This window comes from Nuphar pumila, chromosome 9 (genome assembly GCF_984573655.1).
Source record: "Nuphar pumila chromosome 9, dmNupPumi1.hap1.1, whole genome shotgun sequence".
Lineage (NCBI taxonomy): Eukaryota > Viridiplantae > Streptophyta > Magnoliopsida > Nymphaeales > Nymphaeaceae > Nuphar > Nuphar pumila.
Genome location: NC_143257.1, coordinates 37850211 through 37869855, shown reverse-complemented (window position 1 = coordinate 37869855; position 19645 = coordinate 37850211). Strand labels below are relative to the sequence as shown.

At 36.0% G+C, this 19645-nt stretch overlaps 1 protein-coding gene across 6 annotated transcripts in view; it reads right to left on the bottom strand.

Annotated features, from left to right (window-relative positions):
• LOC149828564 (Tetratricopeptide repeat (TPR)-like superfamily protein) overlaps nucleotides 1-6876 on the bottom strand; it is a 57359-nt gene extending 50483 nt beyond the window's left edge. For 5 of the 6 annotated variants that reach the window (XR_016434049.1, XR_016434050.1, XR_016434051.1 and 2 more), the window contains exon 1: nucleotides 6105-6876. Coding sequence is in view for 2 of the 6 variants with exons in the window: in XM_090016885.1 (XP_089873011.1) it covers nucleotides 6105-6851 (747 nt within the window). In the remaining 4 variants the exon portion in view is untranslated. The remainder of the gene's footprint in view (nucleotides 1-6104) is intronic. The other variant, XM_090016884.1, reaches the window with a different exon arrangement.
• Nucleotides 6877-19645: the final 12769 nt, after the last annotated feature.

The following is a 19645-nucleotide window of genomic DNA, read 5'->3' as shown; positions in this document are numbered from 1 at the left end:
GTTCCCTTAAAAAAAGCCAGCCCCTCTCTCTTTGCTCTCTTCTCTTTCCCTCTTCTCTCGCTCTACCGTTGGTTCCTTCCCCGTTTCTTCTCATTTCCTTCTTAGATCTCATCCTTTCTTCGATTCTGTCTATCGCTGACGTCCTTTCCTCATCATCGAAGCGTGCGTTTGACTGCGGGAATGACCACTTCTTTTCTCAATTCTTCCATCGAAAGCAGCTGCGAGGTTTGCTTCTTCTCCCCCATCTCTTTATTTGATTCACATTTAGTTTAGATTTATTGCAGTTCATTGAACGTATAAAAACATATTTTAGCATTGAATACATTATATTTTTATCTTATGCAGTCGCGTTGCATCCAAGATAGCTTGGTTTTTATTTTCGTTTTCTGCATATTAGGTTAGGAATAAATCGAATACATTGCATCGCATAGTTAGCTCCTTGTATCTTGTCTTTGGTTCTATTTAATATTCTGATTTTTTTTAGAGAAAACGCAGCCTATATTTATCTTGTTGAAGGCCAGCAAACAGACCAGCGTGAATCTCTGATTTCACGCAACCCTCGATCAGACGTCAAACTACGTGATTTTTAAATCATATCATATTTTTTTATCGGTGTAATCTACAAATTGCACAGACTTGCGTGATTCGTAGTTCGCGCGTTGTTGGTTTGCTGAAATCAGCATGGGTTGTATGGTACACGTAGAACCAATCTGCATCGGTTTTTCTTGGGATCACGATCAACATTTGATCAGAAATTTTTTTACCCGTTCCAATTCATTCACACAGAACAACGTGTTTCCTCTGATCTTCAATCATATCAGCGCCTGCATGTTGCCTCTCTTAAAACGTAGATCTACACGACGTGCAATCTGCAGAGTATTGGTGTTGAGCGATCAGGATTTCTTAACGTTGTATGTGTTCTATTTGTCGTTCACAGCAGGTCAACGTCGATCTGCATCATAACGTGCAGTGATCAAGTTTTTAGCATCTTCTGGTAGATCGCGTACATATGCATATACCATCGATCACGCCATCATCGTTGGATTTGTTCCCACAATGCGATGATCTCATTTTTTTTATTTTTTTTTATTTTGACCTACATATTCTGTCATAAGTTGTGTTAGTTAGTTAGATTGTTTTAAGTCATTTTATAGTCAGTTAGTTAGATTCTTTTGTTTGTTACGTAGTTAGTTAGTTAGATATTTTAATAAGTGTTATAGTTTTAATTGATTTTTGCTTTTAGTTACTCACATTCGTATTTTAGAAATCGTGTGTGTGCGTTTTTGCATTTTTGTGTTTTTGTTTTGTGTTTCGTGTTTTGCAGGTGAATCTACGTGGGCGAAGGGATTGATCTCGCGAAGGTTGTGTCCGTGCGAAGAGAAAGGAAGCTAGACCGTGAAGGAACAGAGCCTTGCAAATTTTTGCTTTTATTTATTTTATTTTTTTGGGCCATAGGCCATTTGATTTAAGTTGGGTTGTAATAATTTTTATTTTTGCTTGAGCCCTCTGTAGTAGGGTAGAACGTTTGATTTGTTTCTTTTCTCAAGGCAATAAAGTTTATCTTTGTGTGGGGTACAAAAGCATTTAAACACGTTCCCATTGTTCGACCCGAACTTCACCGCAAGTGTGAACCGAAATTTTAAGATTTGGTGCACAGTTTGCATAAACGAGTTTTATTGAAAAATACCTTTTAAAATACTTTCACGAAAAGTTGCATCACACGTCTATGTCACTAATGATGTTACATAAAGTACCATTACATACATGTATAGTTGTGCATAAATATAATTGTTTAGTGTTGTAAAGAGTCATCTCATATACCATTACTTGGTGCAGAAATTTTAGAGTTGTTGGCCAACTATTTCTAAAAGTATTTAAGACTGCATATGGGTATCGGATGGGTTGTGATTATTTTTGTCTAAGCCTAGCCTGCTACCACTGTTGGGCTGCGTTTAGCATTTCTTTTAAGTCCAGCCGACTGTTAATAGTTGGGGTTCATAGTTGTTACTATGTACCTCGATGACTTGACTCGCGGTTTGATGTTCAAGAAAAGGAATTTGCCTACTGTCCAACACTATTTGGCTGCATGTTTATACATGAGAAACATGCTGCCAATATGAAGTCGTGTATTTGATATGAATACATGTATTGAGTAAAAGCACGAAATGAATATGAAGTCGTGAACTCATGCACACGCATATGTATATTATTGTTTCGTGCGTGTCTCTGAAATGGCATAAATGCATGTTCATTGAAAAGCATGCGAAAAGAATACATAGTGGCATGTGACTGATGATTTTTTCATATGAATGCATCGATGATTAAATTGGATCATCCTGGGTTGCGTGAGCCTTGAGCATATATCCGCGGGCAACGGTAATTAAAAAGATAAACTTAAATTGTATGCATTTAATAGAGACATGCATATGAAAAGAAAACTCTGATAAAAAATAATAATTTATTCATGCATTGCACTGAAATCATGCATATTTGTGCTATGCATTAAATCATGCATATTTACTTGTTCTCTTATTTATCATATATTGGTGAATACATGATGTTGTTCTCTAATGCATGTTAAATGTCTTTATTGCTTAAATTGTGATCTCTGTTGTTATTAAATATTCATTCATGATTAATAATTGTTCTCTATTGTATGAATGGTTAATTGAATTGTGAATTTGTCATAATTTCATCCCTCTAAAATATTATATGAATCTTATTTATATTCTTTTTACTTATTTGTTTCATTAGAGGGATTCGTACGTAAGATTCTTTGAATACCCTATTTTTTGTGTTTTTCGCAGCCTCAGATGCCTAGCGGGGAGGACTTGCTTTTGAGAAGAGTCACGATGGGACTACACGACTGTGTGGCAGATTCTTGGAACGGCGTGACTCTTTCTTTTTGTTTTCTTTACTTTTATTTACTTATGTCCCAGACTCTATACATTTGAATAAATAAAGTTTGGTTTAGTTTGGTATGAAAGATGAGTATAAGATCACTTGTGGTGGTGGTTGTGTTTAACTGTAAGGCCTCGGGTTTCTGGAAATGTTTTTGCACTTGTTTTAAAAAAAAATATTTGCCACTTTTTCATGGGTACGAGTTGGGGTCGTTACAAATAGAGCCTATAAAAAATTCCCATGCCTCTCATTTGTATGAATCCTTTATCATAAATAGAATTGACTCATTGAGTCTTGGCCTCTCTAGCTTGCTAGTTAGGGTCTCTATAGCTAGAGATAGGCTCAAGCACTAGATCCTTCTAGTATTTGGGATTTTCCTACACCTCTTCACCCTTTCCCACACCTTCCCTAGCCATTCCCACTCCTTTCCCTCTCATTCTCTACATTTTCATACTAGTTGATCCCCTAAGTCAACCATTTTCCCACTTAAGCCTCCACTTTCCCACCTTTGCTTCCTAATTTTCTTACCTAAGGGGCTGAGCTGGTACCACAAATCAATTTAAACCCCATCATCTTAGCCTTAAATGTCTCTATTAATACCTGAGTGTTGCAGGCCAGCATCACAATGATTTCAGTCCTGTTCTATCATAAATGATATCAACAAATTTAACTTATAACTGAATCTCCCTCTCCTTCAATTGCCACTACTATCAATCTGCAACAGGGATCTGATAACAGCGTCTTGGCTTATGGAAAAGCAAAAGTCAATTAGCCATGTTTCTTCTCTCAGGAATTCTTTCATTTCAACCTATCCATGCTTTTAACCACTTCTTCACTTGAAAGGACTGATTGCATATGAAGAACTTTCGCAACTCTCTGTCAACCTTGTTAGGATGGAGAAATGTTGCTACTAGATCTTTCATGCCTTTATCATAAATCTTGTGAAGTTTGGTTGATACAAGAGTCTTCCCTTAGGAAGAATCAGTGGTTACATTTTACCAGTATTGACTATGAACGTGATGCATGTAGTCCACCTTTAGAATTTAATCCTTTGATGTTAATAAACATATCAAATACATTTCCCAAGTATCTAATGATTAGTTAAAATCATAGTCATAGATATCATCGATATTTTCAAAATATCATGATATTATCATTGTATTTTCAACGAATGATATTATAGGTAAAATATCGTGATGTTTTGAAAATATCACCAATTTAATCATATTGTGATATTATCATGAGAATATTGTGGTATTCTCGTGATAACATCGAGATAATATCAACTATTTTTATTGTTTTTATTTAGTCTAAAATACATGTTAAATATGTTTTTCTTATTTTGTTTTACATTTTTTACTTATTTCTTTTATTATATATGTATTTTATTGTCTAAACATGATATTTTCTTACTTATTTTTGTTATTTATATGTTTTTAAAAAATTAAGCCCTGAGATTTTTCCAAGATTTATCACCTAACCTATAATATCGTGAGAAATAGGCTCGCCGAAATATAGCAGCTACCAATATTTGTGTCAATGGTTAAAATACATGGGGATAACTTGCTCATGGTGCTAGTAAATATATGTATCATGCACAAGATTTTTTCACTTAGAAATTGCATTTGATACAAATGGCTAAAGGTAATTACAACAAAATCCCAGCATAAAAAAATATGGGAGTGTTGCCACAATAAGGTACCACAGTTACTAATCTCGTTCTCAGCTCGGCAAAGAAAATTCTCGGGATATTTTCAAAAAAAGTGTTTTTCTCGGGAAAATTTTGGGAAAATCTTGGTAATTTACAAAATAAAAACATATATATAGAAATATGTATATATATATAGAGAGAGAGAGAGGTTTGAGCTGAGGTGAAAACATGAAAGGTAACAAGTGAGAAAACATAAAGTATATACATGTACTGATTTATACATGTATATAGCATTTCAAGAGACTAAGAATAGACCCATATGGAATGGAGTTGGGGAGGGATGGTCCTCTCACACATTATAAAAGGAGGTTAGGGCTCCCCCTCCCCCTTGTACGTTGCAAGACGTCTGTTGGCAGCATTGGCAAGCCATTTTCTACCTGCCATGCAACAGTTACTGCTTGCATGGCAGGTAAAGCAGCATCGCATTAATGCAATGCTGTTATGGAAAAGAAAAAATGTCATTGAAGCAATGGGCAATTTTTTTTTCAGGTTTTCAAAAAGTATGTGAAAAAATTGCGAGATATTGGTTTTCAGCAATATTTTGAATATCTCGCGTTTAAAACGTCAAGATTTCATTTTATGTTTATATCGTATGTTTTTGTGAGATAATGAAAATCTAGCCGATATTTATGACTATGTAAGGCACCACTATTTGACATTGTATTTCAGCAGTTCAATAATCCTGAGGATAGCATAACTTATTTCAAATGCATGTGTACGGTATCCTGATTCATCAAATAGGCAGCCTGATTCATCAAATAGGCATAGCTGCCATCAGTTTCCTGGAATTAGATTCTATCATCCATGCACTGCATCTGCATTACAGCTTCCGTTCTACTAGATAGGGACTATGGCTCCTTTAGTAGATAGCTATCACCATGTATGTTGGTGCTTTTTGTCCTTGTCACATATCTAATCATTAGGTCACTGAGATTTGCCAGTAAATCCTCTATAGTCTACTTTAAAATTCCAAAAACAAGGAAAACTGAATCATAAACAAACCTAACAAAAGGAAAATTAAATGGATATGTGGATGACTTGCAGTCTTGATATTTTCATCCATACTTAGCATGCACATAATAAGTTACTTAGAAGAATACATGCCTTCTGTTCAGACTGCTATTACATGGTAGCCAAATATTCATTTGTTACATCTAAGTGTTCGTACTTACAAAGAATGAACTCATGAATATTGGAATGTTCATAAGACCTAGCAAGTGCAGTGCATACATAGAGGTTCCAAGCCATTAAGGAACAGAAGTCTCTTGCGACAATAGGCCAAACTAACTGAAAAAAAGCCGTATTCCACAATAATAAAAACAATATAATGATAATAATGACAACAATAACAACTACAAATGCACTATGTGGTGATTCATGTATGACTTAACTCCGCACTAAAATGCTATATTCAGATACTTCCCAAAAAATCTAGCAAAACCCTCCAAATATTTAAAAAAAACGAAATAAAGGGGAATCAAAGATGCCATACATGTAAAGCTCTGAGATTAAGTGGTCTCTCCTCCAAGATCTTCTTAAACAACCTCTTAGCCTTACTCAGCTGGCCCAAAAGCTCATAAGACAATGCCTGTATCAGTATCCACTCAACTTCATTAGGCTGCACCTCTATCAGCCTCTCCACATACTTGATTGCCTCTTTTGTCTTCCCAGCCCTCATCCTCCCATACAAAACCACCTTAAGTGCCTCCACATCTTTTGGGTTCCTCTCCAAGACCTTCAAATACAAGTCCTCATCAACTTTCTCATCTTGGGCGTCCATTTTCTCCTCCAAAGATGGAGAAGCATCACCCTCAACAGCTTTCTCATCTTGGGTATCCATTTTTTCCTCCAAAGATGGAGAAGCACCACTGCTCTTCACATCAGCCAAGGCAGGACTACTGAATCTGCCCACAGAAAGGAACAACCCCACAACAAAAAACCCAATTATTTTTGCGCACTCTTTCAGAAAGGGGGACCCATTGGGTTTGTTGGGTATTGAGCTTGAGGGGTTTGATCGAAAGGCTTTGAACTGGATGAGAATGGGTTTTGGGAGAAGAGACGAATGGGGAAGTGGAGAGGTGAGAAGAGGAGTGTGAAGGGAGTTGGGAATAGAAAATCTGAATTGGGTTATGAGTGACAACTTGTGGGGAGACACTGTACCGAAGGAAGAGATTGGGGTTAGACAGAGAGTGCGAGTTTTCATGTCATGAAATCCACGTCCCTTAAACCCTAGAGCCATGGGAACAGAAACTCAGTTCGTTCGATGAGCGGGGAGGCTAAATTCTGGATTCTCTGAATTCCAATCCAAACGGACAAATAGTTTGATGTACGGCGCTTCTCGTTACTCGTTGAAAATGGAACCGCCACAGACTCGGGTCAGTCGATGAGACGAGATTGCCACCAGTATCGGTGATATTGTGAAAATGTCACGATATTAATGGCCGATAAAATTCCTTAAAAGCGCTAGATTTCCAAAATATCATCTGTTGAAAATTTCGCGCCACGGTAAGAGAATTTCTCATTATTGGATATATTTTTATATTTCTCTTTATAATGTTGAATATTCTTATATTTTTATATGGGAAAGGCATGTGGATAGCATGGTTATTTTAATAAATTTAAAACAGAATTTATTAGATGTAACTGAACTGGGGTCATTTGATTAACTCAGGTAAAGCTTTGGCAAGTTTGGTGAAGGGACAGGAACCCTAAAGTCAGAATGAAAGAAAGGTAGTACAGGTGGATATCGGACCGGGTACCCAATGTGCCGGAATTGAGCTGTTTTTTGCATTTCATGCCCGATTAAAGTTGGGCACGTATATCCAATAAATGTATCGAACCCAGGTCCAACTTAAAGTGAATATACAATGGTTCAAACCCAGCCCGGACAATCTATTAGTCGAGCGTCACATGTTTTTTTATATGACCATTTAAATTTTCTAGGAAAAATTTTGCCACTTCAAATGTAGTCTTACAGCACATTTAGAAGCACGAAGAATTCTCGTAAGAAAAAAAAATTGCCTAAGAGAAGTTTTGATATGCTAATTTTTCTAAATGAAAATTTTTCACTTGTTTGTGTGGCATGAGAAAAATAAAATGAAAAATGTTAGAAAAATGAGAGAGAGGAGGGGGTGGAGCAGCTTCTCCACCATGGCTACTGCCTCTTACCACGATCGAGGCTTGTGTCATCTATGACTTTCATATCGCCATCAAGAACATCCATTCGGATATGTACTTCCTCCTGCTCGAGACCTACATCAAGGACTCCGCCAAGAAGCACCGTTTCTTGATCTACATCATCGATGTAATGACTCCAAACTGTACACTTGAGTTAGGCATCTGACCCGGTTTCCAATCCACAGAGTTAGGGGGTCAGGATTACCAATGTATCCTAGGTGGTAGATCCATGTCTTCTGCGGAAGTCTCAGGATGTATCATATTCTAGTTTTTGCCATTGAAGAGTACTCTCTCGGTCACGGGACATCCCCTCTGGGTATCTGTACGGCTAGTCACTCGGGTTATTTAATGAAATCATAACAAAACCCTGGGTGGTCTCGGTTCGCTATGATGTTGAAGCATGTGTGTACCCACATAGCAAGTTAATAAAAGAAATCTAAAGTTTTCCTGTTATGCTATAGAGCCACATGTGACTGTGGTAATATGGTTATGGTTCAATTACATGATTCATAGCTCTAATTTATGTTTTTACTTGCTAGACAATAATGTGTTTGCATTAGGGGATTTCATTTGTCTTAAATGAGTTCTGTTATTTCTTTCATCAATATCGAGATGGTTTGTTTGTATACTTATACACTTGACACTGTCTGTGCACACCCATATAGATATTATGTTTCTTACTCTGACTGTCTGATCTTCTCAAATTATTATTTTTCAGGTAGCGATTGAATATCACAGAGAAAGTGCGGGCATCGCTGTGAGGTGGTGTCAAAAGACCATTTAATTCTAGGGTTGTCTTGTGGAACTCTGATAGAACTGGATATTTTTATCACTTATGATTTTACATGGCATGCAATAACTTTAGACAATGTTTTAATTATTTTGCCTAATGATATGGAAGTTAATCACCTGTAACTCGGTCAATATAATTTACCAAATTTTTAATAATCAATTTTGTTGTGATTTATATAAAAAAATTTACATTTTTTTTTGAGTTAACTAATTTGGGGCGTTACAGCTTTGGTATCAGAGCTGAACAAGAATTTTTGGTTCACGGCTCTTCCAGCGACCCTGTAATAGCTCTGTAAGTATATAGTAATTAAGTTCAGAGTATTACTTGAATGATCAAGTAAATCTTATGTAAGAAATTAGAACAAAAACAATCAATAGAGTTATCATTTATCAATTTCTTGGTTAGACAAAGTTAGAAATTTGTTTTATTTTCTTTTGTTTAAATACATAGCCTAAGTAAATAGGTGTAATGACATTATGGACACTTTGAACAACCTAACCGAGGTTGTAGGACAATAGTCTACTGCAATGCAACAAATGGGAGCAAATTTGCAACAAGTGGCATAGGACAAATTGACTGTAGGGGGTGGTGTCCTATAAGAAATTTACGAATATGGATCCACTTGCCTTTACGGGAAAATGGATTCAGAAGCGGTAGAAAATTGGTCACAAGAGATCGAATAGATCTTTTGGGTTCTCGAGGTTCGAGAGGACCGTCAGGTCAACTTTGGGATCTACAGATTAAAAAAACACACAGAGAAGTTGTGAGAGACCACTCATGAGGTCTGATTCCAAAATAGATGAATGACCTGGGCTCAATTGGTGGAGATGTTTAATGTCGCCTATTTCCCTAAAGGCGAGTGAACCAAGAAGATGCAGGAGTTCTTAGACCTGTAGCAGGGTGACAAAACCTTAGCAGAATACATCACCAAGTTCTATAGACTGGAATGATATTGTCCAAACGTCTACACAATAGAGGAGGTCAGGGCGATGAAATTTGCTCGGGGATTAAAGGCGGGTCTGAGAAACTGTCTGTACACTCGAGGGCTGAAATCATTAGACGAGGCCATACAAGTTGTTACCCTGCTAAATGATGACTGGAATGAAGGACATAAAGCTTAGAAGAATAGAACCGGAGTCTAGAAACCAACCTTCGAAAAGAGGTTCAGCGAGAAGAAGTTTACCCCATCGACAAAGAAGTAAAGACATAATGGGGGAAATAAGCCACGACAACTACAGAATCAGCGATGTCAGAGATGCAACCACTTTCACCGCAGATAACAGTGTCCTTGGGAGATCCGTGCTTGTCTCTACTTTGAAAAGATGGGACACTACATTAAGGAATACTGCAAGAAGCAAGTTGATAAAGCAAGGCATGCGATCGAAGTACTGCAGCAACAACAATAGACACAAGCAGCACAGAAGAAGGTAGCCGACAGAGTTTATGCTACCTCTGCGAAGCAGCTGAAAAAGGGTGACTTGGTATATGGTACGATGTTCGTCTATGGTCAAGCGACTCTAGTATTATTTGACTGCGGTGCAACACACTCGTTTATAGCTTTAAATTTTGTTAAACAATTGAGAGTACCTATCGAGTCACTGAAACAATAATTATTAGTGTATAATCTGGTTGGTTTTAACGAAATCTATGTGAACTATATGCTAGATATACTTGTAAAATTAGGAGAACATAGTTTACATGCTAATCTGGTCCTACTAGATATGACTGAGTATGATGTCATATTGGGTATGGACTAGCTATTCGAACATTATGTCAGGGTTCTTTGTCGAGAATGAAAAGTCATTTTGTCCTGACCTGGTATGTCGAAGGTCAAATTCAGACTTCGAGACCAGTTCTCAAACATCGGGTAATCTCTGCCCTCAAAGCTCAGAAGTATTTGCAGAGATGTGACATTGCATCCCTAGGCAGTTTAACGGGAATAAAAAACAAACTAATACCAATTGAGGATCTAGATGTCGTTCATGATTTTTCAAATGTATTTTTTGAAGAACTTTCAAGACTTCTTCTATATCGTGAGGTGAAATTCGGGATCGAGTTGGTGTCAAGAACGTCATCGATTTTCAAGGCACCTTATTGTATGGCACCAGTAGAGCTGGAGGAAATAAAGAAGCAGTTGCAAGAGTTGATGAAACGCAGATTCGTGCGACCAAGTGTATTACCTTGGGGGGCATGGTATTATTCGTCAAAAGGAAGGACGGGTCCATGAGGTTATGCATCAACTATAGAATGCTTAACCAGGCACGGTTAAGAACAAGTATCCCTTGCCCCGCATAGAAGACTTGTTTGACTAGTTGCAGAAGGCCAACGTCTTTTCAAAGATTGACCTGAGATCTAGGTTCCATCAACTCAGGATCAAAGATGAAGACATTGCGAAGATGACATTTCGGATGAGGTATTTATGAATTTGTGGTGATGTCGTTCAGACTCACAAACGCCCCATCTACTTTCATGGATATGATGAATCAGGTATTCATGCTTTATCTGGATACATTTGTGATTGTTTTTATTGACGATATCTTGGTGTACTCCGAGAATGTAGAGCAACATCAGGAACATCTGAGTATCATCTTGGAAACCCTCTGAGCGCATTGATTGTACTTTAAAATTTCAAAATGTGAATTTTGGCTCACTGAGGTAATATTCTTAGGACATGTTATCTCAAAGAATGGAGTCTCAGTGGATCCAACAAAGGTTGAAGCAGTAATAAATTGAGTACAATCGAAGAACATATATGAGATCCAAAGTTTCCTCAACCTGACAGGTTATTACTGCGATTTATACAGGACTTCATGAATCGCTATGCCAATGACGAAACTCCTAAGAAAGGGAGTGAAATTCGAGTAGAATAAAAAATATGAAGAGAGTTTTCAGAAGTTGAAGGTGAAGCTCACTACGACACCAGTACTAGCCTTGCGATCGGAGAGTGGTGGGTTTGTAATCTATACAAATGCATCTGGTACTAGCTTGAGTTGTGTATTAATGCAGCATGGGAAAGTTATTACCTATGTGTCACGATAGTTAAAAACTCATGAAAGGAATTATCCGACCCACAAAGTGGAATTAGCAGCAATAATATTTTCCCTAAAGATTTAGAGACATTATCTGTATAGAGAACAATTCAAAGCGTTCATGGATCTTAAAAGTCTGAACTATTTGTTTTCACAGAAAGAACTAAACATGCGGCAAAAAAGATGACTGAAATTCATAAATGATTATGAGTTCACCGTTTCTTATCACCCAGGAAAAGAGAATGTAGTAGCCAATGTTCTTAGCTGCAAGTCTTAGGGTACATTAGCCAGTCTGGTAAGTAATGGGTGGAAACTGGTAGCAGACTTTGTTGACTGGAAGTCATTTCTAGGCGACCAAGGTGCAGTGAGATTAACAAGTCTGAAGACTCGACCAAAAATCCAAGAAAGGATAATCACTAAACAGAAAGAAGAACCTCAGTACAGGAAAATGAAGGCGTTTACCGAGTAGAAGAATACATTTTTTCCAACTCAAAGTGGATGAAAGCACATGTATGTGAGAGCGACTATGGGTACCAAATGACTCTGAATTAAGAGAAGAATTGAGAGAAGAGTTACTAGAAGAGACACACAAGAGTAAGTACACCATCCACCTGGGCAATACCAAGACATTTAAGTACCTACAACATGGGTACTGGTGGAATGACATGAAACAGAATGTCGCTAGATAAGCTGACTTTTGGATTAATTATAGTGATTAAGTAGTTCATTGTCTGTCTTCTTAATTCAAATTAACCGTATAAATCTTGAATTGTACTTTCAGAAATGTCTCGAATCAAAATCGAGCACCAGAGACCTGTGAGAACAAAGCAGTTGATGGAGATTCCCTAATGGAAGTGGGAGGATATTATGATAGACTTCATGATGAGTTTACCATAAACTCGTAGACATCATGATGCTATCTGGGTTATGGTCGACCGGCTTACCAAATCAGTACACTTTTTGCCTATTCGAAAGGGACAATCTCTTGAAAGTTTGATGAATTTATACATTAAAGAGATTGTAAACCCAAAGAAGTTTTGATATTTTTGTGAGAGTTATTTATTCAAATGGGACAATTTCTCTTATCGTAGTGGTATAACTAATGATGAATAAAAAACAGGTTTTAACCCTTAACATTGCCCAAAAAGATTTTCATTAAAGAACATACGAGGGAAACCAGTAACTGGAATACGAGAGAGATACCCCCGTCTATTTGTTTAGTCCTTGTAACAAAATTTAGAGATGAAATTCCTCTTAAGGGGAAAGGACGTACAACCTGTAAAACTTTGGCAATTATCAAAATAAACAAAAGTGAATTTTTCTTTAGAATAAATATGATAATATGATATTATTCGAATGGATTTGGTCCAAATGGATCTTGGATCTGAACACGATCATATGGATCTAGTATTTGGATTCAAATATGTCAAGTAGATTTAGATCTCGAATGGATTCAAAACTCAGTTGAGATTTTATTGGACTTTTAATAGATCCAAAATATTGTATGACCCAACCAAGATCCGAAAGCCAATTGGGGCATTTTATAAAATTCAAAGTATTTGGAGATCCAACCCAAATCAGAGATCCATTAGAAAACCCATATGCATATAAATAAATTAATGTAGACATAATTGCAACGAAAAGTGAAGCGGTATTATGGAGATGTTGTCTCTTTGGGAGATGACGTGAGTTCAAATCCCACCACACACACAATTTTGGTAAGAAGGAGCTACATTTTTTTTTGATAAAATTTTAACTCTTGCATGCATACAAATAAATTAATGGAGAGTCTAATTGCAAGAAAAAGAGCAATAGTATTGTAAAGAGGTTTGTTGCCTCTTTGGGAGTTAACCTAAGTTCAAATCCCACCACACACACACACGGTTCTTGTAGTGATGTGTTACATTTTTTTTTGGACAAAACTTTAGCCATTTTAAAACACACGTTTTCTCTAATTGAAATAAAGGCTAGTCAAGTAGCCATACACGTTTTTAAAAGAAAAAAAATGTAAGGTGAGTCAAACTTTGGCATTCAAAATGGAGATTTAAAATTCCATATTTAAAACATGGAGACATTCTCAAAATAGCGCAAGTTTTTCTTGTTGTTGACTAAGCCAAAAAATTAATGAAAAGGGAGAATCAAGGTGGAAAGGAAGAAATTAGGAAAAAATTTCATTATGGTAAGTATTGAATAAAAATAAATAAATGTAACAAGAAAACAAAGAAAGGAAAGAGGGCAATACGTTTTGGTCTCTCTCCCTCTTTCCCTTTCTCTCTCACATTTTGATAAATCAAGTAAATAGAGAGGGGTTGCTAAAATACATAAGGTATAAAAAAAAAGTGGAAAGTTTGGACTTGCCTTCTCCTCCCACACGATTTTAGGGAGGAGTCCTTACCACTTTTGTTATCCATCATCCTCTTTTCCTTAGGGCTGCCATTTTTCACCTCTTCTTCCTTCCTTCGTCTGCCTTCCTCACGTTTTCCCTTAAGTTACATAAGTGTGGTGTGGGTGTGGCTGCCATGGAGGGTGCAACAAGGAGGACAAGCGGGTGATGGTGCAACTCTGTCTTCAACATTTTTTATCTTTATCTACCGATCCCTTTTCCTTAAGGTAGGTGTAACACCTATATTTTTTTAAGAAATTTATTATTATTTAGAATAAAATAAGAAATTTATGTAAAATTAATAATGATAGGAGTCATAAGGTGGGCCATCCCATCCTATGTGGCACTCTAAAATAAAGATTTAGAATATGATACCAAAATACAAGTGAAAAACATTAAAATCAAAAACTAGTTATTAGATGAAATTAAAAGTTTGTTTTTTTTAACTTCTGAGAGGAGGATAATTTTCTAGAGGACTCCATAGGGGTGGCGTCACCTCTAGAGAGTCCTAAATGAAGTTGAGGGCTTAATTAAGAAGACATCAAGATATCTAACAAAAACTAAAACTCTATTGTTAACTAGTCAACTTGCTTATTTGATAAGCAAGGATGGAAGAAAAAAATTAGCACTCTATTCTAACCCTTAGATCAAAGGTCTGAAATCATTTTCAGCCCTTGATCTAAAGGGCAATGCCAATATATAAAGAAGGGTTGTAACCCCCCCCCCCCATTATTGCCATATTTTTTAGCTTTCTTTCTCTCTCCCCCAAAAACCTATCTCCCTTATTCTTCTTCTCTACACTTCAATGTTGGGTCTTCTCAACGTGGTCCAACATAGGAGGCTTTCATGCACATTGAAGAAGCTTGGGAAGGTCTCAAGTGAGGCATTCGTTGGCATGAAACAAGCGGTTTGCATGAGAAGAGCCATCTATTCTCTTATAATCAATTTTTGTCATTAAGGTAAAGAGTTCTATACTATACACGTAAATCAGGATTCGTGGGTATGAATACCTTCATTTTTCATGAGTACAGACCCTAGATCATGCCTCCCACGTGTGGGTTTGATTTAAGACTGTCGAATCATGTATTTGGAAGGGGTTTTTGAAAGAAAAACCTCAAGAAAAATCATTTTTCATCAAATTGATTTCTTTATAAAAAAAATCATAAAAATGGTAAAAGATCCAGGGTAGCTGATTGTTTTTTTTAATATTTTGATTTGGGTTGGTAGATTATAATAATATTAATATTTTATAAAAATTTTATGAATTTCTATGGTCATTTTTTTGAGAAAATATGTGTTTTTCAATTCAGGTTCTTCAGAAAATGTTTTGTTTTTGTTTTTTGGCCTGACACTCGACTGGTAAATCGTTCGCATCTTCCTCGTCTGGAGGAGTTTTAATGATGGGTTTGTTATATTGGAAAGCTAACAAAAGTTTGCATGCATTATGAAATTTTGGGCATTGTTCACAAAATAAGCACAAATTTGTGATAGTTGTAATAGAAAAGTATAGGTTTGCACCAAAATATTTGTATCTCCCTCGTCTGGAAGAGTTTTAATGAACGATTTGGGGCATCACCCTCTATTTCCCCAATTTTCAAGACTCAAGAAGGGGTTTGATCTTTTGTTAAAGCATGGTTATCGGCCTTTTAAAGGTTTATGGAAGAACAAAGATGGTAGAATGGAATCTATCGTCCCTACTTGATATGCAGCAAATGCAGGATTGGGATTCACCAACAAGAAATCTAATAAAGGAACCGTGTTTGTCAAGGGGACCAATTAGGAATTATAATGCCAATGTTTTCCTATTTTCTTCTTTTGTTTTGGTCCCTTTGTAGGGACAATGTAGTCCCAGTTCTTTTTGTGCTCTTTCTAGTTTGTCATCTCATGTAGTCCTCACTTGTTTGCTAACACTTATTTCTTTCCATCAATGAAGGGTTGATTTTCTTCGTATTTTTAGTGTCCATCTCCTTTATCTCTATTTGTTTATGTGATTCATCACCATTCTTTGCCTCTCCTATAAGAAGGTGTAAACACCCCAAATTTTTCTCATCCATTCTTAGACACCCCCTTTCAGTAGATGCCAGTCCCCTTAGGAGTCCAACCCTAGATCCAGTCTAGTTTAGGTGTCATTTCGCCTTTTTGTCAGAAAATTTACCATTTTATCCCTAGGTCACCTTAGCTTTCTGCCGGTTAGAGTCAACCAAGCTCATTTCAAGTTCAAAACAGTTAGAATGTTTGTCATTTATAGCTCCCTTGAGCCCACGATGAGCAAACACTGTTTATTTCTGACCATTTCGGCTAAAGTTGGTTCATTTCCTTAGAAATGAGCTCAATTTTAGCTCGAATTGTAGTCAATTATTCCCGAGTCGGTTAATCCTAGTCGACCTTATTCTCTTGAGTCTAACCTGAGCTCGCCAAGAGTTTAAGTGGCCCATATCCAATTTAATTCCATCTCCCATATTCTAGGAGTCCATTTTAGCCCATTTCAGCTCATTTCAGCTGAAATTGAGCTGAGTTTAGTCAGTTGAGTTAGGGTTTGAGCTTTAGATTTAGTTTATCTCAGTATTACTGATCTTTATTCCAGCTCAAACACAGTGCAATCTCGTTATCTATTTCACTCCAATGTGCATTTCTCACCATTTCTCTGAGAATTGTACCATTTCTCAATCATTCAGTCTAGGGGATTGTTTGAGTCAGTGTTATTTTAGTTCCTCTGAGTTTAGAAACCCTAGAATCTAGTTTAAACCAGTCAAGACCAGTTCAAACCTTGTTTCTAGTGTTACTCCATGCCCTGTAGGGGCAAAATCATTCCTCAAATCATTCTTGTCCAGAACTTCATTTTATCATTCCCCCTGCTGATACAACCACTAGTTGGAGCTCGGATCAATTTCTTTCTTGAAAATTTTAGTTATATCTAAGACTTAATTCGCATTTGGATCGGATCCAATATCGGTTTTGATGTTCAATCATCAATTTTTGCCTTCGAACAAAAATGTTCGATTCTTTGTCTCTGTCAGGGGTCTAAGACTTTAAATCCCCCGCTTAAGGTTTACATTTTGTATCTCATTTTATATCATTTCAGGTCATTTCATTACATTTCGTTGCATTGCATTTCATTCTCGAGATCCAGAACTCTGGTTTTCAAAATCTCAAATCCAGATTCGATTTTAAAACCTTTATTCCAAAATTAATTTCAAAAACCTGGGTTTTAAATCAACATTTGCCATTTGTCAACCCCCAGGATCTTATATTCCTTTATTTCAAAATATTTTTCTTAGAAAGCGATCTGAATTCGTTTTAAACTCAATTTTCAACTGATTTCAGTTCTTAGAAGGGACCCATCTAGGTGGAGTCATTTCTGAATCATTTCCTTCATTTAGATCTCTCAATTCTTAGTTATTTCAGAGTTTTAGTTGATTTAAGACTTTGTCTTTTCACTTTTTAAAACCTTTTTCAAAAATTTATTTTGGTTTTAAATCAGAGGTAGCCTTATCCCTCATCCATTTCTTTCATTTTGGCCAAAATTTTAGAGTTTCAGTCGGACTATGACTCTATCCTGGAGTTTCAGTCGGATTAAGACTCTACCTTTCACTTCTATTTTTACTCATTTTTAAGAAAAACTTTCAAAATCTTTCGAAAGAAGTCAAAATCCTAGAGTTTTAGTTGAATCAGGACTCTGTTCCAGAGTTTCAGTTGGATTAGGACTCTAATCCTGACTTCATTTTCGAGAAAAATCTTTCAAATACTTCTTCATTTATCTTTCAAACAATCAAATTTCAAAATTTTAGGACTTCATTTTAGAGTTTTAAAATTTTAGGACTTTGCCCCAGAGTTTCAGTCAGTTCAGAACTCTACTCTGATTTCATTTTTTACTTCTATTTTACTTGTTTTTCGAAAACAAATCTAATTTTTAGAGTTCCAGTTAATTATGACTCTAATCCTGATTTAGTCTTTTTGTTTATTCTCACCACTCTCTGAGAAGATCTTTCAAAACCTCTTTGTTTGTCTTTCAAAAACCTAAATTTCAGAGTTTTAAAATTTTAGGATTCTAGTAAGGAGTTTCAGTTGGTTTAGGACTCTAATTTTCTCGATTTTATCCTTTGCCTTTATTTTTATCTGTTTTAAAAACCCTTTTTAACCTTTATTTTAATCATTTTCAAAATCCTAATGTGGGGCCCACATAGTTGATGCCACATTTGGGAGAGTTTCAACTCATTAAGAACTCTAGTCGATTCAAAACTTTCAATTTCAAACTCATCTTTCATTTTGAAATTCTATTGAAAGCCTTTATTTTTAAAATTGTTTTTTGAAAAATAAGTGGGGCCCACATTAGGTGGTGCCACACTTGAAAGTGTAGGTTAATTTAGGTTTAGTCAGTGTTTTACTCAGGTTAGAACTCTGAAAAAGTTAAATTCATTTTTCAAATTCCATTTTCACCTTAGTAGTTTAAACCTTGGTTTTAACTTGTAATTAAAGCTTTAAAAACCAAATGTGGGCCTGTATAGGTGGCACCACATTTGAGATTTTTCTTAACCCATTAAGAGTCTTAGTTAGGATTAATTAAGGTTAATTAGGTAGAGTCTTTTAGGGTTAGAATTTCACCAAAAACTCCCCCCCTTAATTGGATTAATTAAGAAGACTTTAAAAAAAACAAACTCTTTAATTAAGAGTTGGGAAAATTCTATAAATAGGGGCATCAAGGGGGGGTTGACCCATGCTTTCTCACCCTCTCTCTCTAAAATTCGTGGCTTCCTCCCCCTCCAGCAGCTCCTGTGATCATTGCAAAATTTTTCCTCTCATCCTCTTTTTCTTTCTTTTCCTTCTCTTTTCCTTTCTAGCCTCTATTCCCTTTTTGAAGGGGAATAAAAGATAGAAAAGAAGAGGGAAGAGAGAAGAAAGAAGAGAGAGGAGATGAACTCTTTTGCAAAGGTCTCACTTGACCTTTATTTTGAAAATATTTCGAAATTACAAGCATCCGTTTTTAAAACTTTGCGGGAAAATGGAGAGACGGGATTCGCTCTCCGGTACGAGGTTCGACCATTCCTGATGCCTTTACTAGGGGTAATCGAACCAAGGATCGAATTTATGCCTTTTGCTTTTGCCTAAATATTATCTAAGAAATTATTCTAAGTCTAAAAATGCACAAAAAATCATTCTGGTGTAATGCAAATACAGATATATATGCTTTTGAGAAGAATAATTTTGAAATTTTTAGATTTTCCAAGTGATTCTTGAAATAAGTTTGAAAATATTTAGAAGAAATGGTTTTTTTGAAAGTTGAAGATTGACTTAGAAAAGTTAGATTTTGAACCTAACTTAAGACTTGAAATAGATTTAGAAAAAGAGACTTGAAGTTCTAAGCCTTGGAATAAAGAGAGATTTGAAGATAGATCTTGAATTGAAGAATGAAAAGAATAACTAGAATTGGAACTGAGATAGAATTTGAAGTAAAAATGAAATTTCAAAGTCAAAATGAACTTTGAATTTGAATTTAACTCTCAAAAATCGATTTTGAAAAGGAATTTTCATCTAGAGATGGGAAATGGATTTGGGAATTAGATTTGAACATCAAGAAGGAATTTGAAAATATAATTGGATCTGAAAAACCCAGATGGGGTTTGAAGATGGAATTGGATCAGATGTAATTTGAA